This window comes from Delphinus delphis, chromosome 8 (assembly GCF_949987515.2).
Source record: "Delphinus delphis chromosome 8, mDelDel1.2, whole genome shotgun sequence".
Lineage (NCBI taxonomy): Eukaryota > Metazoa > Chordata > Mammalia > Artiodactyla > Delphinidae > Delphinus > Delphinus delphis.
Window position 1 is genome coordinate 96740134 of NC_082690.1, and position 26260 is coordinate 96766393.

Genomic DNA, 26260 nt, shown 5'->3' on the forward strand with positions numbered 1-26260 from the left:
CTCCGCCTGCCCAGGCTCCAGCGTTTCTGCCTCCCTCTGAGACGGCCCTTCCTCGGGCCGGTCAAGGTCCGACTCGCTCCCACAACGCCCGGGCCTGTCACCCCAAACTGTCTGAGCGCAAACACCCAATTAACCTTAAGACGGATGGGTTCTTCTCTTGGAAAATCAACTCAAGTCCCGCCCCTCCTCCACCCTCCCCCAAGGGTTGGGCGGGGGGCTGTGTGTGCGGGGGAGGTGGAGGCCGCACCAGTGCAGGAGGCAGCAGGAGCTGCCAGAGAAGGGGCGGGAACTCAGGCAAGAGGCAGCCCTTTGGGGCTCTTGGTGTGGAGCCTTCTGTGCTGAACAATGAGGCAGAGGTCGGGTCCTAACGCTCCCCAAGGCGACGGCTGGAGTTGGCAGTCGGCTGCAGTGAGAAGCCATGGTCCTTTACATGAACGATCTGGGCTCCCATGATTCTCATAACCAAAGGATGAAAAAGCCCTATTGTTTTTGCTCGCACTTCACAGATGAGGAAACAGGCTTGGTTGGTTCATATGACAATTAGATGACAGTCTGTACTCACTGGTTTCCCTTTTTCATATCCCTCCTAGGGTCCAGGAGAGGGGTGGTCCTCCTAGGAGGGTGAAAGTGTGTGTGCACACACGCACACAGGCTGGGAGAAGGCCAGACACTTATAACTGTAAGATGGGGAAACAAGCAAGGCCACTGGAGGCCACAGAAACTTATCACTAGAAATGTCTCCAACCACTGCCTTGAATTCTTCCAGAAGCTGTCAGGCAAACCTGCTCCAGTTTCTCCAAAATCCCTACTATGGTGTAGGGCATTTGGCCTCCCCCAATCCCAGAACGTGGAGAGCTGAGACAGGAACCAGGGGACCTGGTTTAGTCTGTACTCTCTTTGATCCAACTGGGTCCATAGACATCTTGGGTCCACAGAACTGCTCTGAACTTATTTCCTCATCTCCAAGGGGATTGCTGAGCTCTGCCCCGCTGGCCCCATAACCTCATCATGATATGCAAGGGGGCCCATGAAGGCCCTACTGGGGAGGCTCTACCCACACAGCAAGGGCTTTCTAAGGAAAGAGGTTGGTATGGGGACGGAATGTGTTGACAGGGGCCTCCAACAGGCAGGGGCTGGGTTCATCCTTGGCCAGTAAGGACAGAGGCGAGGCCAGGCAGGACTGAATTTGGGTCACTTCATCCACAAAGCCTCCTCATACCCCCTTTTTCAAAGTAACAGAATACGTCAGGGTCCCATCTGGGTTCAAACCCTGGCTCCACCATTTGGTTGTGTGATCTGGGTGTACCAGTACCCACCTCAGAGGCGTTTTGTGCTAAGGACTGAGAGATAATAAACACTGAATCCTTGGCACACAGTTTACATTCAACATAGTCCCCAATCATGGACCATGTAATTCTTCCTCCCACTGGGGGCAGTATGTGGGTGGAGGTCACGCATTGCAGTGGGCGCCCTTCTCTTTTCATCCTTTAATGCGTAGCTCAAACCTCACCTCTTCAAGGAGGCCTTGTCTTACAGAGCTGGAATTAACTTTAAGAGGTTGCAGAGTAAAAGCCCTGCCTCCTAGAGGGAGAAAATGAAGCAAGAGAAAAGGCAAGTGGCCTGCCCAAGGTCTCACAGCTGATGTGTCTTAGTCCAGAGTGTGCTGTAATATAATAGTTTTCCAAAAAATTCTAGTGTTCCTCACCATATAACTCTTAACAGTGTTTTGTATTATTTGCCTGCCCATTTATCTTTTGGTTTTGCCTCTGCTGGGGCAGAACCTATACTTCTGTATGCCCCATAGTGTCTGGGACAGAGTTGAGCACACAAAAGTTACTCAAGAAGTACTTGTTGCTGGCAAAAAGTCCTGAGGTGGCTCTGATTTCCCTGTATGCCTCTGTGAGAGCAGGGTCAAACATCCTTCTTCCGCTTTCTAACTGACTTAAAACTAAGTGTCCAAGGCCCATGACCACAGCACACCCCTCAGCGCTGTACTGACACAAAGTAAAGGGAAACCTGAGCAGCCAGCAAATGGCATCTTTGGGGGATGCCTGTAGATAAGGCCAAGCTCCCTGCTGGCTCACCCAGACACCCATTATGGGTGCTTTCCCAGGACTGCAGGGGAGCTAGCTTTCTGGCCAGTTACATCTTCACTCCAGGCCCATCATCCTGGGTAGGAAGCAATCACGACGAGCAACCTTAGATCATTCTTACCTACCCACCTGTCACTGTGAAGGTTGCTCCAGTCCTTAGCAGGCCCCTGGGAAGCAGGAGGTGAAGGCACACAGACGCAGCATGAAGCAGAGGTGGCAGCCCTTACCTGAGTGGCTTCTGCTGGGGCATCACGGGGCTCCCCACCTAGGAGGACAGCAGTACCAGAAACAGTGCCTGGGAGAACCAGGGCGGCTCAGTTCAATGTCCTCTCCCAGCCCCCCAACACTACCCCACCCCCGCAACCCCCATGGAAACAAACAGAGAGGAGACTGGTGAGGGGCATGTCATCATTTTAATGATGTAGATCTTTGGTGTTTCCCTCATTAGCAGTCAGACTATCCCCTCTCCTCCCACCACAATGTTTCTATGATGAGTTACGAACAGAAAAGAAATCACATTTTCATACTAAAAACAAAATAATCAGAGCCTCGATTTCTCCACTAGAAACTACATGTACAGTTCAAGATTCCACATGCAACACCTTAAATCACAGACCAAGACCTCACATTCTGACCTGGAGTCTCATCCCCTCCCCCAGCCTTGGGCTGGCTTTGGCCTAGGCTCAGCTAATACTGACACCCACAGGTGCTGCTCTGAGGGCCTTGGGGGGTGGTGGGGAAGGAGGAGCTTGGTGGACAAGCGCTGGGGGCTGGCCAGCCTACACCCCCCACTCCTGAGCGAGGACCTGCCCACCATCCCTTGACCCCATCCTGTCTCAGGCAAGCAGGCTGCCCCATTCACTCCATGGTTGTTCCCCAACAGTAAGTGCAGGAAGTCCCTGTCCTCAGGAATCTGGAGGCCTGGCCTGACCCCTGACTGTGGTCTCTGTGGGGTAAGATGATCAAGAGAAGCTTGAAGCTCTGGAAGGCTCAGAAATGGAGCTGATTTCTGGGAGCCAGGCCGCTCCTCCTGCACTAGGGCTCCTAGTGGCTCTGCCTGCACAACAGGTGAACAGGGAGAAGCTGGCCCACTGGCCACCGTCCAGGATGGTTTGGCCCAGATCTGGAAGACTATTCACCCTTCTGAGGGCTCTCTGCCCAGGGCTGAGTCCCTTGAGCCTTGTTTCCAGGAGAAAGGGGGGTTCATGGCAGGGATACCCATTTCCACCTCCATTCACACTGAGCGCAGCAGCCTGTGGCTCCCCTGGGCTCCAGATCCTAGAAGGTTCTAGTCCCCGGAGGCAAGCCTTGCCCCTTTGACTGCCTCACGCTGGCTGACTCGGACTCCCTCTCAACCCCCCACCCTCTTGCTCCTGTTTCCTGTTTCCGCAGCCCGCGGCTCTTCTGTGCATACAGTTCCCAGTCAGCTGTGAGGTCCGGTTTCTGCTCAGCGGTTCGAGGGGAGGCACCAGTGCACACACGTCTCTACCTGTTCCGTGGCTCCCCACTGGGGCCCGCAGCCTCCCCCAGGCTGCTGCCCCCACCATCGGGAAGGTGGTTGTTATTGGTGAGGTCGCAGTGCAGGGCTGGTCCCTCAGTGCTGGGAAGGGGGACGGGGGAGGAGGTGGGCAGGGCTGCCTGGGGTGGGTCCCGTGCAGGGGTACCAGGCCGGTCCCAGGAGGCTGTCCGGGGGCTCAGGCCTCGCTCTGCCAGCTGCCCAGCTTCTGGGAGCAGTCCCCGAGAGGTGGAGGGCTGGGGCGAGGGGGCGCGCGCGACCCCAGGCTCGGTGCCCGTCTGGGAGCTGCGGTGAATACGGTGGCTGACGATGATGTTGTTGCCAAAACCACCCATGGAGGCCATGGTGGTGCTCTGCTCCCGCTGCACCACGGCTGTCATGCCCCCTTCCGCCATCAGCCGCTGGATCCTGCTGAGAGCATCTTCCCCACTGGCACCGTACTCCGAGCCCTCACCTGGAAGGCACAAAGCAGAAGGGAGGGAATTAACTGCTGGCCTGGGCCTCTGAGTCAGGCAGGCCACCGCTAGTAGTAACTGGGGGATTCTAGCTAAAAGCAGAAACAAGAAGAGGGCCAATCCCTCACTTCAAGAATCAGTCAGGCGACAGACGAATGGATAAAGAACATGTGGCACATGTATACAATGGAATATTACTCAGCCATAAAAAGGAACGAAACTGAGTTCTTTGTAATGAGGTGGATGGACCTAGAGTCTGTCATACAGAGTGAAGCCAGAAAGAGAAAAACAAATACTGTATGCTAAAGCACGTATATGGACTCTAAAAAAATGGTACTGATGAACCTAGTGGCAGGGCAGGAATAAAGATGCAGATGTAGAGACCAGACTTGAGGACATGGGCGGGGGAAGGGTAAGCTGGGACGAAGTGAGAGAGTGGCATGGACATATATACACTACCAAATGTAAAATAGCTAGTGGGAAGCTGCTACATAGCACAGGGAGATCAGCTCGATGCTTTGTGATGACCTAGAGGGGTGGGATAGGGAGGGTGGGAGGGAGGCTCAAGAGGGAGGGGATATGGGGATGTATGTATACATATAGCTGATTCACTTTGTTGAACAGCAGAAACTAACACAGCATTGTAAAGCAATTATACTGCAATAAAGATATTAAAAAAAAAAAAAAGAATAAGTCAGGGACTTGAAAACTAGATAAGACTCCCCAAACAATCGTAATTCATACTTCTGTTTTACAGGTGGTGAAACTGAGGCCTAGGTGGCCGAGGCTGCTCAGCTGGTTAAGAGGCAGGGCTGGACCAGAAGCTGGGAGTCTGGTTTTAACCCTCTGGATACCACAGGCAGACTGGTCATGCAGCTAATGCAGGCAACCCAGACAGCTGGCTGTGTCTGCTCCTCCCTGTCTTGGGTAACCTGGCAGACCTGGCCCTGGAACAGGGGGCACTGCCTGGTCTTTGGAAAGCGAGGGCACTGTACGGGGTGTGGCTAGAAGGCAAATGGTCTGCTCTGCTCCGTTTCAAAGCTGTGCTCTCTCTTCATTGTTCTGTTTATGTCACTTCCTAAAAGCACACGAGGAAGACGATTTTTAACTGTTCTCTAGAAGGCATTCTGTCTTCTCCTCTTGTCCCACTTTACTCACCAACTTTCCCAAGTTATTTCCCACATACTGTTCTCCCGGGGCTGGATGCCTGATACCCTCATTTTTCGCTAGAGGCAGACAACTGCCCCAGCCTGAGGCTTCAGTCTGCACCTCTAGGGAGGAAGAGAGAAGGTTCTGCTCTTTCCCCCAAAGCCTGAGTATTCCCTTGTCTGTGAGCAGACAAGGCTTTGGCTCAGACCTTAGTTCTGCCACTCACTAGCTGTGTGACCTAGGATAAGTCCCTTGACACCCACATTCCTGTTTTCTTTTCTTTATCTTTTTTTTGGCTGCGTCAGGTCTTAGCTGAAGCACGCAGGATCTTCGTTGAGGCACGCGGGATCTTTCATTGCGGTGTGCAGGCTCCTCTAGCTGTGGTGCATGGGCTTCTCTGCAGTTGTGGCATGCGGGTTTTCTCTCTCTAGCTGTGGCGTGCAGGCTCCAGGTCATGTGGGCTCTGTAGTTGTGGCGTGCGGGCTTTCTTGTTGAGGCACGCGGGCTCTCTTGTTGAGGCACGCGAGCTCAGTAGTTGTGGCATCAGGGCTTAGTTGCCCCATGGCATGTGGGATCTCAGTTCTCCGACCAGGGATTGAACCCGTGTCTCCCTGCAATGGAAGGCGGATTCTTCACCACTGGACCACCAGGGAAGTACCCCTCAATTTTCTGACTTGCAAAAGAGGGATGAAACATCCAACCTGCAAGGTGCCGGGTAGAGGGAATGAGATAATGCCTGTTACACACCTGACACACAGCGGGTGCTCAGTCAATGGTGGCTGTTGTGAATAACCTGGACTCTGCAGGAAGAGCCCCACCCTGAGGGACCTTCCTCCAGCCTGTGTTCAGCCCCCACTGGGCAGACATGCAGTCCAAGCCTGTGGGCAACTATGATCAAGGCTCCCAGGCTGCCAGGGCTGCTCTACCAAACTATGTATGGATTTGTTTCCTTTGGCTACCTGTTGGCCACTTTGGGATTCTGCAGTCTGGGCAGCTTTGATGGTGACGTTTGAATTTTTGGGGGGGTACTTGTTGTCAACAGCTATCTTTGCAAGACTTTCTTTGCTCCCACACTGTCCAGTGCCTTCTCTCTACTCACCTTGTCAGAGCTGGATTTCCAGGCAGCCAGTTCTGCAGCTTAGCTGCATCGAAGTCCCGTTAGATCTCTTCCCTCCTTGCAAGTGCTTGGCAGGTATGTGCTGGTAGTTCTTCCTCTGGGTCTCAGTGAGACAGTTCCCCCCCAGCACTGAGTAGGGACTCCGCCTGGGCTCTCACTTATGTCCAGCTTGCTTTTCTCCAGATTTTCTAGTAAATTCTACCCTCCCACCTCCAACCCCTCAAGGCAAGCTGCCCTTACGTGCTTCCCCCTCAGACAGCTCAGTGCCAACTCCCAGGGCAGAAGGAGAGAGAACCTGAAGGGCTCTCAGAGTACTTCTCTCAAGGGAAAAGCTGTTCAGCAGTGGGTAGGGGTAAGAGGAAAGGTCAACCTAGGGCTTTGGTGCCAGCACAGCTTCTACCCTGTGAGCCAAAAGGGCGACCTGGAGAGGGCCCATGGGGACCTCCCTGTGCTGCCACTGCCACAGTTCTCCAAGAACGCTATGCACTGAGGGCCTCCCCAGCCCGGCCTGGGGTATGCAGTAGGCTGGCCCACGGCCTGCTGGCATTGGAGCTCAGTGGGCTGGGCTCTGTGCCCGGTGAACTATCAGCTCTTTTCCTGTAGATCACTTTGAGGGGCGGGGCAGGTCTGCCTTGGGGCCCTAGGGGAGCTGTCACAGCTAGGCCCTGCCCTGCTGCTGGCACTCGGGTCTGGGACCTCCTGTCCTTTCTCACTGTGCCAGTGGCTCCAGGCCTGGCCACCTCTCACCGCAACTGTGGCTGTCTTTCCTAAATGGTCTTCTTGCTTCTCTCTCCCCTTTCCACCCAGCCTCCATGCTGCTGCTATTACCATTCTAATTCAGCTCTGATCCACTGAGTTCTGGTTAAGTCCATACTCGGTTCAAAACCCAGCAGCTCCAAGAGTCCTCAAGTAGTTAAGGTTCTCACCGTGACATTTAAAGGCCCTCTCTGGTCAGGTCCTAGCTGTTTCCCTGACCATCCCCCTTCCTGAACCCAGAGACTCAGCGCTGCTGTGTGCCCAGCGCCCCTGCCTGCACACACTGTGGGTGTTCTACCTGCCACGCACCTGCCCATTTCCCCACATCCGAAGTCCATTTGTTTACAAGGGCCAGCACAAGTACCACCTCCCTCACCCTGCCTTCCAAGGTCCCCACCTGGGAGTGGCTGCTCCTGCTCTGGGCCCCACAGTGACCCACACTTCTCTGCGTCAGAGTCCTCTCCCTCTGGGCTCTAAGTTCCTGATGGTCTTGGACTAAGTTTTATTCATCTTTGGGCTTGCACTTGGCATCTACCTGTCGAATGTGTGGGTGAATAAAGGGCTCCCAGGCTGCCTACAGGCGTTCCAGACTTAAGGTGGCTTCTGAAAACCGGTCACATGTTACCCTTTTGCTATGGGGACACAGTTATATGTCTGTTTCCTTTCTGGACTTATTTTTGAGGGTAGAGACATGGCTTCATCTCTGAATCAGATTCCCTTTGCAATACCTGTGGATTCATGGTGCCTAATACAATACTAGACATAAAGTAAGTACTCACAAAAGATGGGATAGAAGAGTTTAAAATGTATACACAAACGATTTCCTCAGGGCTGGGTGTAGGTAGCTTCAGCCTAGAGAGCTGTGAGCTGTGCTTGTCTCTTGGGAGCTCTAAGTCAAGGCTGCGAGCCAAGGTAGGCAGCCAGCACATTCTTCAAGAGGAAAACACACTGGGGCCTGAGAGAAGTGGCAGCCATGGCTAGGGATCCAAGCTATTAGCTCCAGGAGCAGTGGCGGCCACAGGGGTTAATTCTGCTGTCTCCTTCCCTGTAGCAAAAGCATTTCTTTTTGTCTCTGAAAAATGGTAAACTGATTTAGTGTTGACATGAGATCATTTCCTTGGCAAGTTCTAAGGTACGTTCTGGATACAGAGGCCAGAATGGGATCAGTAACTTCCCATAATGCCCAGTTCTGGGGGTTTCACTGCCCAGAAGAGGGAAGCCAGATTGCATCAGAGGAGGAGCTGCCCTTCCTGACCTCAGGGGGCACCCTTTCCTTCCCTTTTCACATTTGCTCTTCCCTGGCCCAGCTGGTCTGTCATCTTCACCAGACAACAAAAAGGTCCAAGCAACCGTTCTCAGTGGTCAGAGGCAGAGCCATGGGCTCCCCAAATAGTGCAGCACAGCCAAGCTCGGAGGCAGGGCCTTGCCTCTGCTCAATTCATTCATTCCACACACTTCTTGAGCACCCACTGTGTGCCAGGCAGGCACTGTATCAGAGCTGGGAGCAAACAGTGAGCCCAGGGAATGCCTCCCCTCCCTTTCTGAGTGACAGGGTAGGGAAGCTTTAAAGCTGGACAAGTAAAAAAGCCAACACCTGCAAACTCCCCCTGTGGAGGGCTCTTCCGGGAAGTCCTAGACAGAACTGAATAGATTTTAATAAAATTCTCATAGAACATGAAAATGAGTAGCCTGGGACCCCTCAGTGCTAACCAGTGGGAAAGGGCCAGGGGAGGGGCAGGCCACAGAATGGTAAATACCACAAGTGGAGCTGGCTGCCCAGACTAATAGACTGGGCCCTGGTGTGTGGAGGGGTGCAGAGGGGGTACCCCCCAAGCAGCCCCAGCCCCACCTTCTAGCTAAGCCCAGAGCGGTTTCCTTTAGTAGTTTTGCCAACTGGGAGACAGAAGGCAGGGGTGGGGGTGGGGGGTGGTGTGTGTGTCTCTGTGTGTCTGTGTGCGTGTGTGTGTGTGTGTAGCTGCTGTGTCTGCCTGCTAGATGGGGAAAGCGGACCAGGAAGGAAGTCTGAGCCCAAGAAGACTCTTGATTCCTGGTCCCCCTACCAGAGCGGCAGTAGTGGACAGTGGTCAGTGGGGTAAGCACCTCAGAACAACGCTCCTGGCCCCAGGAGGGACAAGCCTGGCCAGTCACACCCACTGGTCAATGCCCCACACATCTTCTCCCCATACTTCTTTCTAGGTGTGGGGTTTTCTGAAAGGGACTATGATGCTGTCCCTTTCAGAGCTGGAGGTCCAGAGCTCCAGGCAAAGTTCACCAGGCCAGACAGATGCAGCGAGCCATCCTGAACCACCCTGCCCAGGCTCCCGTTCTAGAGAACAGCCTATTCAACTGCTGCCTCTGCTGAAGAGTGCCTCTGGCCTCTGAAGGGCTCACCCTCCACCACCTGTTCTACTTTGCAGGGAGAGACTGGGAGAGAATCAGGTTCTGGTCTCAAACTGGAAAACAGAACCTCCTTCCTCCTGCCAGCCCATCATCCGCATCCTGAAACAGGAAGAAAGGAACTTATAATTGACTGGAGGCCAGAAATAAGCTGATGCTAATCAAGAAATATCAGAGGCTTCTTTGGGAGGTGAAAACACCGGTGGATGCTCTTCTCCTCAAGTGGGGAGCCCCTCCTGCACTTCACTTTCAGGCTGAAGGCCTCACTTCTGACCCAGATCCCTGTAATCTGCCCTTCCTGCTCATCCAGCCTCAGTCTCAACATGCGATGACAGGCCAGGAACAAGAGCCCACTAGTGAGTGGTCCTCGGTGCAGATGGTAATGTTTTTGAACTTGGTGCCCTTGCAGCTGCTGTCCCCTCCGCCAGGAATGCCTGCCCCCTGCCCCCATCCCACTTGGCCTGACATTTTCCTACTTATCCTTGAAGACTCAGCTCAGGGTCGCCTCCTCCAGAAGCCTTCCCCGAGCCCCACAGTTGGGAGCTGGGCCCCCCTCCTCCGTGGCCCCGAGGTCCTTATCGTGTGAAGCAATTACCTGCTGGGTGCCTGCCTCCCTGTCTAGACGTCCAGTTCCTTGGGGAAGGACCAAGGCCTATCTGTCTTTGCAACCCCAGCGGCTGATGCACGGGAGACAGTCAGTAAACGGCCACGAGATCGCGGCAGGGGGGCCGCCTCAGACAAGGACTTCCGCCTGGGGTTGGCTGGAGGAGCTCCAGCTCTCTCCTCTTCAGTGAGGCTCGGAGCTGTGTTGGGCTGCTGCAGCCGCTACCTCTACACCAAGGGGTTTCCACCCAACAGATGTAGGAGGTGGCCTGGGCCACAGACCAAGAAGGGACTTAACTGTAAAAAGTGTCAGTTCATGGCAGCGACAGGGACAGTGCCCTGCTGGGGGGCTGCAGTTTGGAAAGCTGTTCCCTGGAGGTGACACAGGCAGATTAGTTACTCCTTGCCCGATGCACACCTGTCCTCTCTTCTCATGGTCTCTCTTGAGCAAATGGCTTAACACGGACCTAGGAAATGTGGGTCTGTTTGGAGGCTGCCTTGTCTGGAGCCTGGAGCAGCCAGGGGCTGGGGTAGGGGGTAAGGACAGTGACTGAGCGAGAACAGCCTATTTAACACAGCTGCCAACACACTCCAAAGGGGTTCGAGCGCTACCGCTGGGAAGTGCTAATTGGTTCTTAGCAGTGTGAGGCCAGCGCAGAGCCAGGGCGGAGCTGGCTGAGCCACACCTGCAATAGGTGAGAGGAAGGGGCTGACTGCGTGCCAGGCTGCAGTCAAAATGGCCATGAAGCACAGGTGTGTGAGGGCCTCACCTGTGGCAGTCCCGACTCCGCCAGGCTGGCAGCAGGGGGAGACAAGCTACCCTGTGGCGTGGTCCTGGAAGCCCGAGGCCTGGGGTGCATGTCTCTGGAACGAGAGCTCACAGCAGGGAGCCTTCTCTATCTAGATGACTCTCTGTGCTCTCTCTCTGGAAGAACACCCTGGGTCCTCCAAGTTTTAGAGGATAAGGAGATGAGGGTCCTTGGTGGGACTGAGCAAAGCTGTGAGAGCAGCTCGGCTTGCCGGAGCAGTGACCCAGATCAGGGGAATGACCTTCCTGCCCGAGGAGGCACCACCATGTGAGGGGCACTCACCCTGACAGCAGTGGTGCTCGCCCTGCACCAGCTGTCCGTGTGGAGGGGCCGGGAGCCTCAGGGAGGGGTGAGAATGGTCCCAGCCCCCACCCCACGCCACTCTCCCAGCCTCATTTCCCCTCTAGTGTTACATGGCTCCTACCTTCACCAGGACCTGAAGCTGCTGTCCCCGGCTCCTGGATCTCCCTCTCTGTCTGTGTTTCGGCATTCTGCAGCTGAAGGGCCAGAGTCTGGGTGCCCTGAGATGTCACTGAGGTGGTGGGGTTCCGGGGCTGCAGCCCAATTGCATTCATCAGGCCCATGTCTCTGTCTGTCCTCCATGTGGCTCTGCTGGTGCTACGGAGAGAAAGGCAGAGCGGAGTCGGGCAGGGCTGGGGACAGCACACCACACACAGCTCCGCGTGCTCCATGCCAATCCCCAGGGCACAGCCTGGACCAGGGCCTGCAGGCTGAGAGGCCCGCTCCCGCGGCTGCCTCCCGATGGCGGTGAACTCGCCTGTGTCCTTTCTCCTCCAGATCAGTCCACACCCCGGGACAATGAAAGGAGGCGCAGAACCGTCCAGTTTTGCAAACCCAGCTGGTCCAGTCACTCAAACAACGAGGGCCTTTCTGGGGAGGTAGAGATGGCTGATCTTAAAAGACGCTTCCTTAGATTTGGGAAGCCACTAGCTGAGCTCCATGGGAAAAAGGGTGAGCAGCCCAAGAGGGCCCTTTCTCTCTTTAGCTTTTCCTTCCTTCTAACTATATGCTGACAAGATTCCAGTTTAAATTCTTGGAACTGCCACTGAATCTCCACTTTGGAGGAGAAGCACCAGGACTCCTGTGAGGCTGCTCTGGGATCCTCCTTCGGGGCCTTCTGAAAATAGACCCTTAAAAGCAGGGAGCGCCAGCTGCCAATGAGTAAGGCCCAGGCCCCAAGCTATACGCCCCCTTCCTTGGGCATTTCCTAGGCACTGACCCTCAGGACAGCTCAAGCCGGCAGCAGAGGGAGCCCAGGACTTTCAAGACAGTCACCAGCCACTCCTATTTGTAGCTGCTTCTGGGGATTACTCCTCCGGCTGTGCCCTGTACTCCCTCTAGGAAGCAGTGACTGCTTTGGCTTTATCATTGACCCAGGACTTTTTCTCAAAATGTTCCAGTCTTCGTTAATGAATTAAGTGATGAGAGGATCAGTACCAGGTTCCTACTCTCTCACTGGCTCCTGGGGAGGGTCTGTCCCAGGGCTGCAGCTCTGGGCAGCTTGGACCCTGAGGCCTGGGTCACGTGGGAGACTGCCCACAAGCAATTTCCTAGGGAGGGCATCCCTCTCCAGTGTCCACTCCTTTCTCCTCACCGCAGCTCGCCCAGATACCATGCCAGAATGAGAGGGCTAGACGGTGTCCTAGCCTGTCTTAAATCAAGGCTCTGAGGGCAGAGGTTCTGTTCTCTTTCTTAGCCATGAAACACTCTTCTCGAACAAAATCACATGCAAAAGCTCAACGCATGAAGCAGATCAAAGAGGAGCTGCTCTGGTTGAGGACGGGCAGCTACAGAGCCCTGGAGCACAGTCTGAGGGCACTGCTCCAGAGCCCACTGGTTGCAGAAGGGAGGGCGGGCCTCCTCTTTCACAAACTCACCCAGGCCTCTCACTGCTTCGGCTGCTGGAGTGAACAGTGAAGACAGTCTCATTCAGCTGGTCCCAGTAGTACTCAACACCAGAGTTTAAGGCCCTGAAAATCAGTTGGGAAGGAGAAAAGGTGGAAGGCATTAGATACGGAACGGCCAGAACTCCTTGCAATTCCCTCCTTCCTCTCCTGGGGCTGGGCTGAGGCCAGGACCAAAGATATTCCTGCATCAGGATGCTCAGTGTAGAGCAGACCAGACAAATCTCCAACAGCCCCAAAGCCTGGAGTGGTGGCTTTAGCCTCTTCCATCCCCCAGAGCCTAACTGGCTCCTCTTTGGGGCTAAGGAAGAGCTAAAAAATAGCCATGCCAGTCAGGCAGTGAGTTCTGCGTGTACTTCAGACATATGAGAAAGGAGCTAAGATGGCCCTGGAGATACCAGGTGCCACGGACAGCCCTGTCTAAAGGGAGTGCTTAGTGCTCAGAAACAGAGAGTGCAGGCTCTCACCATTGGGTCTTCCCTACAGCCACGGGGTCAGGAGAAAGGAAAATGAGGGCACCTTTACATTTTTACTTTGCCTGGAGCTCAGAAGTCTAAGCAGGAAAAAGCTCCTGCTGAGCCAGAGAGGCCCACATCTCTTTCTATTTTGGCCCTAGCGGCTCCTCTGCCACGTAGAGGCTGGACAAGCAACTGGGAGAGCTGAAGATGACCAGGGAGGGCTCACAAACTTCTCCTGGGGGAGGGAGGAGAAAAACTGCAGCAGCAATGGGCTGGACTGCTGACAGCAGAGAGAAGAGCTTCTAGCCATCAAGTTCTCTGGGCTGCCAACCTTCTCCTGGTTCCTTCTTTCCCTGCAATGGAGTATCAAGCAGTTTCTTCCAACCTCACGCAGGCAAAACTGCCAGAAGGGAAGCAGTGGCCTCTTATCTTTCTATACTGATGTGCCACCTCAGGCAGCAAGCCTGGCTGCCAGTGGTGGGTCCCAAAATGCAAGACAGCTACCTAGCACCAAGCACATGGTTGACGGCGGGGTGCTGCTGACGGTGGTGAAGGAAGAGGGATAAGAGTTGGGAAACAGCTGTCTTTGAGCCCTTTGATGAGAACTCCAGTGTCTATGTAGAGATTGTAGGAGATACTCAAAAAAGCTAGCTCTGCTCCTAAGAGGGACAGGGCATGCACATGTGCTTGAAGAGCTCTGCTATAGACTGAATCCCCCACAAATTCACATGTTGAAACCCTACCCCCAAAGTGACTGTATCTGGAGATAGGGTCTTTAGAAGGTAATTAAGGTTAAATGAAGTCATAAGACTGGGACCCTAACCCAAAAGGACTCTGGCCTTATAAGGAGAGAGAGAGATCTTATTCTCTTTCTCCATCATGTGAGGACACAGTGAGAAGGTGGCTGTCTGCAAGCCAGGAAAGGAGTCCTCACCAGAACTCAACCATGCCAGCACCTGATCTCAGACTTCTAGCTTCCAGATGGTAGAAAATAAATTTCTGGTGATTAAGCCACCCCGTCTTGAGCTGACTAAGAAAAGCTCCAACGGAAGCCAGCTTTTTAACCTAGAGGCTGAGGTCACCTTCCTTTAACGACAGAACTTCTTCAATAAAGAGCAAACAAATGAAAGTCAGTGGGTTGTGAGGATTAGCCAGGAAAAGATGAGTTGTGGGGGGGTGACGTAAGGTGATTCCTTCCTAAATGTGAGGACTGGATAGGGCAGGGGCCTGATGGGGCCTGCACGGTGAGCGACTGCATGTCAGGAGGCTGTGCTACCTCAGGTGAAAGGAAACGGGCCTAGGCACTGGGACCCCAAATCCATCACTAGAGGGGCACTAAGATTCTGGGGATTAGGCTTTACCTGTGGGAAAGAGCCACAGCCAAACAAAAGTACTCTTCCTCTCCCTGTTCTGGACTAAACCCCTCCCAACTCCTCTTAGAGGGCAGATTTGGTGTGATCTTCAGACGAGCCCTCTGAAAGAACATCAATAAAGAATTAAAGTTCAGGGTAACAACACCTGCGGTCAGCCCGGGGGCCAGGACTGAGGTCAGCACCCTGAGCCGGGACACCTCAACCCGAATCTCCGCCACCGCCACTCCCACAGCCGCACAGGAGGTGGCGGGCCATGTTTCCTGGATCTCAGCGAGCTGCTGTTTCTCCTCGAGACCACAGGGAGCTGAGTCACCAGATACTCAGCTATTTTTGTGAGGGTTGTCTGAGAACAACAGGGCATTGGAGAGCAGAGGTGAGAGAAGACCTTACGTGAGGGAAGAGGCAAATGACCAGAAACAAAAGCAGAGGCCCCCAGAAAACAAAGCCACCACTGCAATTTTTGATGAGCAAATCTTGGCTGCATGAGGCACCACATGAAGCCAGCTGCCAGGGAGTCTCTGATTTACGAACTTGTCAAGATTTATTGACAGGTGGCAATACCACGTGGGTCCCCGCCAAATCCTTTGTCTGTAATTCCTGCTACCCAGGGCTGGTTAGTGACAACAAACTGCTCACACCAAACCTATACCAAACCATGTATTGCGTGACCAGGCACCTTCCTTCCCATCTCAGAGAAAAGGCCACCTGAAGGCACACTCTCTGAGCTGCGACTGCCAGCATGACGCTGATGGTCAAAGAGTCCCTCCAACACTTTCCATCTGGCAGCATGCGCCATCAGCTCCAGGCTATGAACTCTGGCCACTTACTGAGGATATCAACTGCCAAACAGAACAGGAGTGACGGAGGCTATCAACATCCTATTCCATTCTCCCCCCGCCCCCGACCCCAATCCTCTCTACTCCCCACCAAGAGGTCCAATTCCAGCCATGATTTGTTCTACCTTCTATGGTCAGACCAGCTTGAGTACAACAAGCTCATGGATTTGGTTGAAATTCCAGGCACTGTACCAAGGAACAGAGTTGAAGATACCCTCCTCTGGCTAATGAAACTCTAAGTGTTCAATATTCAGTGTTGCTTATTTCCATCTGTAAGCTAAAGAACAGTCCCAACCCTCTCCTTCCTCCTTGGACCTTAGGGAGGATGAATGAGTCACCACTGTTTGCTCTAGGTTCTTCCTGGAAGCTAGACAAACACACAGAGGGGTGAAGAAGAATGAGAAGGCCAGTCAGGGTCAGCCTTCCTGGCTTCCTTCAACAGCCTCTGTGAGCTGTGCTCCTGGGCTTGGTTCAGTGACTCCTCACAGCTGGGACCCTTGGGGCTCCCTGAACACAGCTAAGAGCCAGTCTGGCTTCCTCGGTGGTGAAAACGCTCTCACACAGAACTGCCCTCCTCGGCAGTGAAAGCACCGAGTCCTAACTTCTGGACCGCCAGGGAATTCCCCCCAGCCTACTTTTCTTCTGACATGAGTCTCTGAATTCTGTCTTCTGAGCTGACTCTCAGAGGTCTTCCCAGCACCTCCCCACCCCGCCGTTTGTAGGGCTGATCTATGAGACGGAAGTGAGCAAGCAGCCCCTCATATCAATCTGGCACTTCATACCCACCCTGGTTACTGGTTGGGGGGCTGGCTGGGCTGGCGGACAGCCAGAGGCACAGGAGCAGCTTGGGAGGGGTGGCGGGTCAGAGAGCAGAGCAAAGGAGAAAGGAGCATCTCACTGCTGGGAGCGGGGGGGACACCAGGCTATCAGCCACTGAAATGGCTCTGTATATGGGTGGAAGGGCCAGTGGTCCATCTCCTCACCTGTCCTAAGAATTTCTGTGCCTGGAGAGATGGAGTGTTTCCTTAGGCTTTTTTCTACTGTCAAGTGGGGTTTTAATACCTTCAAGAGATGCCCAAGGAGCTTGTTACCTCTGTCTTTGTGCTTGGAGAGCGTGCCAAGGCTAAGACAATGGAGGAAAAATCAAGAACAGGATTGAAAGCACAAAATGTGGTAAAGCTGCCTGTGCCTGAGACAAAGGCAGACAACCACCTGTTTTGGAGGGAGGGCTGTAATCTTGGCCCAGCTGGCTGGCTGGCTGGCTCATGTGCCCTTGGGAATGGGTGTGCCAGGGAGCTGCATCACGCAGGGCCAGGCAGCAGGCAACAACCCTGAGCTTCTACTTCCCTATTTATTTGTTCTCCTCGTTCGAAGCCGGAGATCACTCAGAGACTGTTAAAAAAGATGTACATGTTCTCACTTATCCTCTCTCATTTCCCACTGCATCAATCACCTGACCCACTTAAATGCCTCAACATGATCTAGAGCTATATTCTTCACCTGAGGTCTTAAAAGAGTTACAAAATTGTGTGTTCTTGCGGTATATTCTTCTGTGGAAGAGAGTATGTTGCTTTCGTCGGAATTCTAAAGGGGTTTTTGATTGAAAAAACGTTAAGAATCAGCTACAGAAAAGAGCTCTGGATCGGAAAACTGGGAAGGCTCATTTTGTCACTGATCTGCTGGGAGACCTCGGGTGAGTCTAAACTTACTTACCTGAATATTTTTCATAGTATTTCCTGCCTAAAGTACAGAAATGAAGGTGACTGAGAACTGGAGAAGCTTTGGACAACTTGGGACAAAGTCATGTCCATCTTAATTTTATATGGTACCCTTAAACACTGGCCCTAAGGCATGGGGCATTTACCCACACGACCCAAGAAATCAGAAGAAACAGCAACACCAAAAAGGCAGGCTCAACTAGCTCTGAGTCCAACACAACTTGGTCTGTGATGCGGTGCTGTTCGCTGTGTCAAACATTAGTGTTATCTTTTTTCTTTTTTTTTTTGTGGTATGCGGGCCTCTCACTGTTGTGGCCTCTCTCATTGCAGAGCACAGGCTCCGGACGCGCAGGCTCAGTGGCCATGGCTCACGGGCCCAGCCGCTCCGCGGCATGTAGGATCTTCCCGGAGCGGGGCACGAACCCGTGTCCCCTGCATCGGCAGGCAGACTCTCAACCACTGCGCCACCAGGGAAGCCCATTAGTGCTATCTTGTCATGGAAGAGATTTGAGTTGCTGGTGGGTAAGAGAATTCCCCAGGCAGCTCAAGACGGCTCCAGCTTGCTGAGACGGTGGATGCTGAAGATGACATATGGGGAGAAAAGAGAGGCCAAAGCCAGCTTCATGTCTGGCTGAGATGTCTGTGACTCACACCAAGTATGTAGGCTGGGGTTGTAGACATAAAAGCCTTGTGGGGCCACGACAAATTGGGAGCAGAGACACTGCCTCTGTAAGAGCAGATCGCTTTTGCAAGAGAAGGGGCTGGGAGTCTGGTTGGGACAAAGGTTAGTAGCTGGAGCCAGGGACAAGACAACAATGCTAAGGAAGGCTGTCTTGGAGAAACAGGGGAAGAAAGGCCTGTAACTACAGTGTTGGTAAGAGTGAAATTATAATCCAGAATTCTTTTCCAGTTTTGGGAAAGATGCCTATTAGAGTCCTCTTATGAATTTCTAAGAAAAGAGGAAGAGGTAAGATAATGTGCTTTGGGGAAAAAGAAATCGTTCAGGGAAGACTGATCCTGAGACTACGGACAGGCTGCGGGGAGGGCAGAAATGGACAGATAAAGCACCTGGGTTAACAGTAGCACAGTCATGAAAGAGGCAGGCTGTGTTCTGGAGAGGCACCAGGAGCTAGTGAAAGGGGCTCTGTGGACACTGAGTCTGAAGAGAGTGTAGCTGGCAGAATCAAGCAGTCTCCCAGCTCTAAGAGCAGCTTGACTAGGTCAGGCTGAGACAGCAGCTTCTCTTTGGAAGGGGCTCCGAAAATTCTAGGTGGAATAAAAGAGCTGTCATCAGAACCAGGTTTTCTTTCTCCTGGGCCACCGACCTAGCTCAGCTGACAAGGGCTCAATCACCAGTCACCTACCAGGCCACAAGAACTGACCCAAATACACACTTTAGGAAAAATCACCAAGGGCCCTATCAAAAGGCAACATGGACACTCCCAGCAGCCAGAGACCCTACCAGACCAGCCACACCGTGCGTGTTCTGTGATCTGCAGGCTACCCTTGGAGAAGACTCTGCACCAAGTGAAGGACAACATTAGGATGGCCTGGAGGCAGAAGTGGCATTTAGTCGGCTGGAACCCCGCAGTAGCCCACGCAGCAATCAGCCTGATCTGCATTGAAGTACAGAGTTTCACTCTCCCCACCTGGCTGGGTCTGGAAATTGATGACAGACCTGGCTGATTCCCAGGGTCTTGAGTGAAAGGATGCCTGAACAGACCTCTCTCCTCCAAAAAGCCAGAGGAAGGGGAGAAGCGGGTGTCATCAGGACTTAAGACAGAGATGCTTTGGTTCCCTGTCGCCTCCTACCCCCTACTTCAATCAAGACCAGTTAATTATCATTTTTATTCTAAACTAAGCTTTTCAATCTGCCTTCACTATTATGAGCCAGAACCCCAAGCAGAAAGGAAAACAGGCAGGACACAGACAGAGCCAGGCTGTCAGAGATCCGTAGCTTGACAAATTAGGGCTTTAACAATATTCTATTTCCAATTTTGTTTCTTAAGTTAATGTCTATGGCATTTACACAAACCTGAGACCACCTGTTGAATTTTTCAAAAAGGGTTTAGAAAAGAATCTTTGATATCTATGCTTTTGCCTGCAGGGAAACTTTACTATCACTAGGAAACCAGAGAACGAGGGAAAACAAAGAAAAAAAAATACTGCCTTAGATTTAAAAACACCTAATAACTATACCAGTCTTTTGAAGATTTTTGGAATGGAGAGCTAACCTTACCATCCCCTAGGTGAAAAGGACACTTTGAGGAGTGACGCCGAGAACGAGTCAGGCTCTAGCAGAATTCGAATTTCCCATCTAGAAGACCCCACCTCAGCGGGGGTGGTGGTGGTGGTGGTGTGATGAATTGGGACATTGGGACTGACATATATACACTAATACATATAAAATGGATAACTAATAAGAACCTGCTGTATAAAAAAATAAATAAAATTCAAAAAAAAAAAAGACCCCACCTCACTGGCCAGATCCACAGGTGAATGCTGATGACTCCAGTCCTCAGCCTGGATGACCCCCTGAGTCCCCACCCCGCCAGCCCCTTGAGCCACTCACTCTGGTCGGCAGATCACCAGGTCTCCTTTGTTGGTACCATAGGCCAGGCCGAGCCCTGGCTCGGGCAGCCACCGGGCAGAATTGATGCTGACATGTCTCCGCTGGTCAGCAGGCATGGGATAAAGGACGTTGAAAACTCTCTGGGTGAGGAAAAAATAGGGAAGAAAAGAGAATGGGAGGAGAAACAGTCTGTTACCAAGAATAACAAAATCCAAGGGGAACAAAGTCCCTCCTATAGCCTAAAGCAAGTTAACCACAGGGAAGAAACGAGATGGTTGGACTGGGAATGGGATGACTCTTAACATATATCTGAGAACTTGGGGAAGCACAGGGGAGGGTGGGACCCTCTTACTTCAGGTGAGGGCTAAGGACTGTCAGGAAATACCAGGGGCATACTTGGACCCTTCTGCATGAAGCTTCACTATGCTCTCCTCACAGCCTTTAACATTTCTCACTTCATTACTTTTAAGGTAACCCCCTGGAAAGCCCCATGCAGAGCCTAGCACACCAGGAAGGACTGCCCCAAACTTTCCTCTGACCAGACCAACCAGTGAGAGCCAACCTCCACTGGTAGTCCTGTTACCATGGAAATCACAGCACTCTTCACTGCAATGGGGAACTGAAGGTGATAGGGGGGCGGGAGGGGGTGATAACATCAAAGAACATTCTTAATTCATCTAATTAAAAGCAATGTTAAAACTGCTATTGTTAAGGAAACCTAAAAGGTGCAATAAGATGTAGGAAGCAGGGCAGATGGGAATCTTGAACACACATGTATATGATTTCTTTCTAGCTTATATAAATCACCATTAAACAGATCAGTTCCATTTATCAAAGGGAGTCTCCTTTCATTAGTCTACATCTTTCCAAAGCTACTATTTTCTCAGGGGGCAGCTTAGCTTGTCTCAGGTTGGGCTGAAGGTGATATCTGGCTACTGAACTACACAATGTTCCAGAATCAACTTTAGTCAGAGACAGGGGCAGGGCAGTGGAAGAATGAAGGGCATAATTTAAGAGTTAGAAAGATCTGGGTTTGAGTCCTGGCGTCACTGCGTAACAACTTCTCTGGATCTCAGTTTAAAAAGAGACAGCACCGGGCTTCCCTGGTGGCGCAGTGGTTGGGAGTCCGCCGGCCGATGCAGGGGACATAGGTTCGTGCCCCGGTCCGGGAAGATCCCACATGCCACGGAGCAGCTGGGCCCGTGAGCCATGGCCGCTGAGCCTGCGTGTCCAGAGCCTGTGCTCCGCAGCGGGAGAGGCCACAACAGTGAGAGGCCCGCGTACCGCCAAGAAAAAAAAAAAAAAAAAAGAGACAGCACGAACACTCAAATAATAGGGGAGATTAAAAGAAATGATGTATATAAATGCCTGATGTGGTGCAAGCTCATAAATGGTAACTCTTGTTATTATTACCATGAACCTGCAAGAAAAACACGTCATCAGGCCCTATGAAAAGGACGTGAGGCTGAGAATCTATAAACTGGAGTTTTAGTCAATACAATGTTTTCTCTTTTAGCCTCTTCAGGTTTTTATAAAATAAGGATGAACTTCATCTGTCTTTACCTTTAACCCTTTACCTAAGGGTTGATGGAAGGGAAAAAAATGAGAGAACAAATGAGAATGTGATTTAGAAAGTAATATTAAAAAATGAATTTAGGTCAGTATAATAATAATTATTTTTCTGATTATCCTGATGAGAGACCCTGCTCCCCCAAAAAGGTAAATACTGAGCTAAGAGTCCACGCCATCTACAGAAATCAAGTGATAAGAAGTCCTGCATTTGGGAACTTGTTCATGTGCCTTGGGTAGCTATCTGAAAGGCCTTTACCAGGACAGCCTCTGGACTAGAGAAGACAGCGGCACGTGTGCTCGATGTAATGACACACACACAGAGAATCCTGTTATAAAAATCCCCCAGCTTTGTGGTGCTGAGAAATGTGCCTGGGCAGCTTATAGCACACTGCTGGAACAGCCCTGTTATGGTCCTGAGGTCGAATGGGTCTGTTGCAAATATGGAACTGGCTCTGGTTTGAGGCATAAGACAGACTGCCCCATGGCTGCTGCTGCCTTAAGAACCTCCTACCTCCTATGTCCTCCCCATCTTACTCAACTCCAAATTTAAGAATTAACCAGGGCTCCTTAAATCTTTGGTCTGAGGAGACTACTGAAAAAGAGCCCAATGAAGTTTATGAATTTCTAAACTAGTCATCCAGAACATGCTTGCCTGACTTTTGGATAATCCCTTCCTTACACGTACATACCTGGCAGGAGCCTGGAATGAATTCATGGATACTCCTCTCCATCGGCCTCACTACTGGCTGTCTGTCCACAGAGATGGCAATGCCAGTCTTTTCCCCTTTGTACCTAATCAACACTTTTCCTTCAGGTCAGGGGATGGGTGTGGGGCCTTCATCCTTTCTCACAGAGGTTTTCACTTTTCCAGAAGATAATCCATGGTTTCTGTCCAACCTATCGGCTATATGGTTAAATATGACTTGATATACAAATCAAAAGGACAAAGTGGCTGTGATCAGACAACTGTGGCTGGGATCACTTAATCTGTTAAATTTTTCTTCTCCCAAAGGTCAGATAATGTAAGTTGGGGATACACCCAGAGTTCAGAAGGGATGTGTGTTAATTTCAGTGGGTTGGATGAGGGGAGCCTGTGGCAGTTCTAATGGGATTCACAAGAGTCTCCCCTAAAATCATAATGATTCATTATTGCAGGCAATGGGCCAGGAGGGCCAGAGAAAGTGGTCTTGCAAGAAGGGAGACAATGCAGTTAGTAAATCAAATGCTTTGAGGTTGCGCTGAGTGTTTTGACCGTGGTCTCACAAGAATAAGGACTCTTTTCTAGAAATGTTCCAGACCAGGAAAGAAGCAAACAAAGCCTCTCACATGTCACAAATTTACCTTTTATAGTCTGTTGCTGCAGAGGGATTAACAAGCAAACACTATCAATTTGCTTCTAAGTACAGGAATTTGCTCTGGGGACAAAACCATCAAGAAGCCAGTATGATGGGTGACCCAGCTTAGGTGAGACAAGGTCAGAGCAACTGGAGAGAAGTAACTAAAGGCTGAGACCCCCTAGACCTTGCTGCACAGATATTCACAACCTCCATGGCTACAGGAGTCATGGGGTATCGATTTGTCCTCCGACTCTGGCAGCTCCCCACCCTGCCCAAGTCCTTAAACAGTGTTGAAAGGGCAGCTTCCAAGAGCCCATCTCCTCCAGTGTTTGGGTATTAGGCTAAATCCTGCTTTGTGGCAGGAAGCCAGAAAATGCCACGTGAAGATCAGTAGCCTCCAGAACTCCTGATAAGCACTTGCTTACTTATCACACTCTAATGTGGGGGTGAGAAGGAAGGAGATGACACAGAGGATGCAGGATGGGTAGGATCACTGATTTACAGGTTCTGAGAGGTCATCTGATCCAATGTTCCTATTTCACACATGCCTGGAATGAAAGGACCCTAGAGGAATGAGAATCTGGCCCATTTGGAAAACCACCCAGAGGTGTAGTTTCCATTCCTTTCTCTGGCCGCAGTTTAACAGCTCTGAAAGTACCTCACGGACAGGAACTACTCCTCACAATTAGCCCTAGAGACAAGACAATACTGGGCAACAAGTTCCCCAATGCTGACAGATGGCTATAGCTCTGGCTACTCCCAAACCATTTATGGTTTCAGCCATCAGTCTTTCCAACCCAGTGACTGGGTGATCTGTGAGCCTCCTCCCAGATTTCAATGGGGGCTGGCTCCATAAACCCAAAGTTCATCAGCACTGACAAGAACGAAGATCCGAGACGGTAAAGGAAGCTCTGGTCTTTATTTTAAGGCACTCCAAATATATCTCCAGTAAAACCTTCCTTAACGCTAGTCAGGTGCCCAGAAGCTCCCTGTCAGATGTTAAGGACAAAGCCGGGGACCTGCCAAAAATGCCTCCCCCTCTCTGACAAAAGTGACACCTTATGAAGCTACACCACCAAACTCCATTATACTGGAGGAGGATTATCAGGTTCTGGGGTCCCTTTGTGGGGTTGGATACAAAACCTGGCTGCTGATTCATGTTTGCAGAGGCCTGGTTTCAATCTGTCTCCAGGGCAGCTATTCCCTGGTAGATGACAAATGCTGACAGAAACCCCCCTCCCCAGGCAGGCTGCTCTCATTTCTGTCTAACATCTGTGAAGGGAATTGGGATCAATGAGCTAGAAGGAACAAATGTTTTAGAGTCAGTGCAGTCTCAGCATGTCAATAGGGAATGAGTCAGGTCACCAAGATCTTTACAGTTCTAAGGAGTGGGAGAAGGTAATTCCTCTACTTCAGGGGTCCAAGACAATCTCTTGTACCACTTGCCTCTATCCCTCAAAGTCTCTAATAGGAAGTAGGAACAAAAGAAAACAGTTCCCAGGTCAAAACTAAAAGCGTCTTGTTTCTTGTTCAAAGATAGACAGGAAAAGAACGAGAGGTAGCCAGGGGAACTCAGTGGGAAACCTTCCTCTCCATCCTTCTAAAATTTAGAGGAAAAATGTATTGCTGCCCTCAACAAGATGCTTTCTTTTCTACCACATGTTAATAAAGCTCACACCATTAGTCCAAGTAGCAAACTGCATTGCTCAGATCAGCCCAAATAAGAAGCTAAAAGAAAAAAAACTTTGCGGTTTTCTTGTTTACATTTGGGAATCTCATTATCCTTAAAAGCTGGAACCTTGCCACTGTGGCAAGAGGTCAAGTGTGGTCGGCAGATCTCCCTTGTTTTAACCAAGACAATGAAAGCTGGCTGAAGGAAGAGGACAACTGGAAACTGAGGCCAGCCAGAAGGACCATGAGAGAAGTCGCAAGCCAAACGGGCTTTGAGGAAGAAAGGACTTGTGAGGAGGAGAAATGCCTTCTGGGTCGTGATGAGAATCAAGGGAGGCTTTAAGCTTTTAGAGAGGGTTACTAGAGGAGAATTAACTCTCTGGAAAGAGGAAAAAAAATCAGTGGAAAGCAGATGCTAAGAGACAGCTGACCTTTTCATTGGAAATGGATGGCTACACTTCTTGTCACAGGCTGAGAAATGCACACATCCCAAAACAGGCAGGGGGAAGGATACTACGGTCATCCTTTTTTTCTTTTGGGTTGATTTGCTTAGATTCATCAATTACTGGAGTTTCTTCATCCCTAGGAAAATGTGATTGTTTCTCAGAACCTTTAATTTCTTTTACTGTCTCTAAGCCTTCTTTATATTCTACTTTGGAGTTTAGAACTCATAGAATGTTGATTTTAAAGTGGTTATTTAAAAACAAAAATCGGAATACCAAGTCACTTTACTTTCCAGACTCTTTGTTCAGTTGAAGCAGGAACAAATCTGCCTAGAACACTCTTGTTTAAACCAAAGCTCCCCCAGCAGAAAAGAAGCGCAAACAGCTCCTTTTCTTATCTCTTGGGAACTTGTTGCCCTCCTCTGTTCCTGATAACCTGATGCCTTGTAGTCATTTCCAGCCAATCTCCTGTGATTTGTTGAGACCTACAGACTGTGTCTTATTCACCTGTTCCCCTCAAAGAGATCCCAAGGACAGTCAGAGAACAAGAATTTTATTTTTCAATCGGCCTGATGCTTTTCAAAGTCCATCTCTGGCTATTAGGATTGAAGCACAGAGATTACTTCAGCTGAGGGATCTACTTCTGTGCTGAATCGAATACCAAGGCACTCAACGCTCCTGGAACTCCCAGAAGTTAAAATAATTGCTTCCTCCTGTGCCCACACCTCTGTGCACAGTACAAGTTCTTGAACTTCCTCAGTTTTCTAAATCTCAAAGGAAATGGCCAAATAAGTAGTTGTTCTAGATACTCAGCTCAGATAAGGGAGCCTTTCAATATATTCACACACTTTACTTGATCCATATTTTTTTGAAAGAAGAAAGCTCAGGACGGGGGTTACAATAAAATACCTTCAGCTTCTACAAATGCAGAATTTGGTTCTCCTACCAATTCTTTTTTTTTAAATAAATTTATGTATTTTATTTATTTATTTTTGGCTGTGTTGGGTCTTCGTTGCTGCGCGCGGGCTTTCTCTAGTTGCAGCGAGCGAGGGCTACTCTCCGTTGCAGTGCGCAGGCTTCTCATTGTGGAGCATGGGCTCTAGGTGCGCAGGCTTCAGTAGTTGTGGCACGTGGGCTCAGCAGTTGTGGCTCACGGGCTCTAGAGCACAGGCTCAGCAGTTGTGGCACAAGGGCTTAGTTGCTCTGCGGCATGTGGGATCTTCCCGGACCAGGGATGGAACCCGTGTCACCTGCATTGGCAGGCGGATTCTCAACCACTGCGCCACCAGGGAAGCCTCTCCCACCAATTCTTAAAAAACAAAATGTTTTGTCTTTCACTTCTGAAACAGCCACTGGGAATCTCTTCACCATTTCTCAGTGCTGTGACTGGAACCCTGAGAAACTCACTGATACTGGGCAGAACTGTGGTCATTAGCAAGACACTCTGTATTTTCATAAGA

At 51.1% G+C, this 26260-nt stretch overlaps 1 protein-coding gene across 6 annotated transcripts in view; it reads right to left on the reverse strand.

Annotated features, from left to right (window-relative positions):
* Positions 1-2487: 2487 nt before the first annotated feature.
* Positions 2488-26260, reverse strand: part of AMBRA1 (autophagy and beclin 1 regulator 1) — a 175362-nt gene continuing 151589 nt past the window's right edge. For all 6 annotated transcript variants that reach the window (XM_060018790.1, XM_060018789.1, XM_060018793.1 and 3 more), the window contains 4 exons: positions 19778-19917; positions 12794-12886; positions 11320-11513; positions 2488-4063 (listed from right to left, as the gene is read on the reverse strand). In XM_060018790.1, coding sequence (XP_059874773.1) covers positions 3579-4063; positions 11320-11513; positions 12794-12886; positions 19778-19917 — 912 coding nt within the window. In that variant the 3' untranslated portion in view covers positions 2488-3578. The remainder of the gene's footprint in view (positions 4064-11319; positions 11514-12793; positions 12887-19777; positions 19918-26260) is intronic.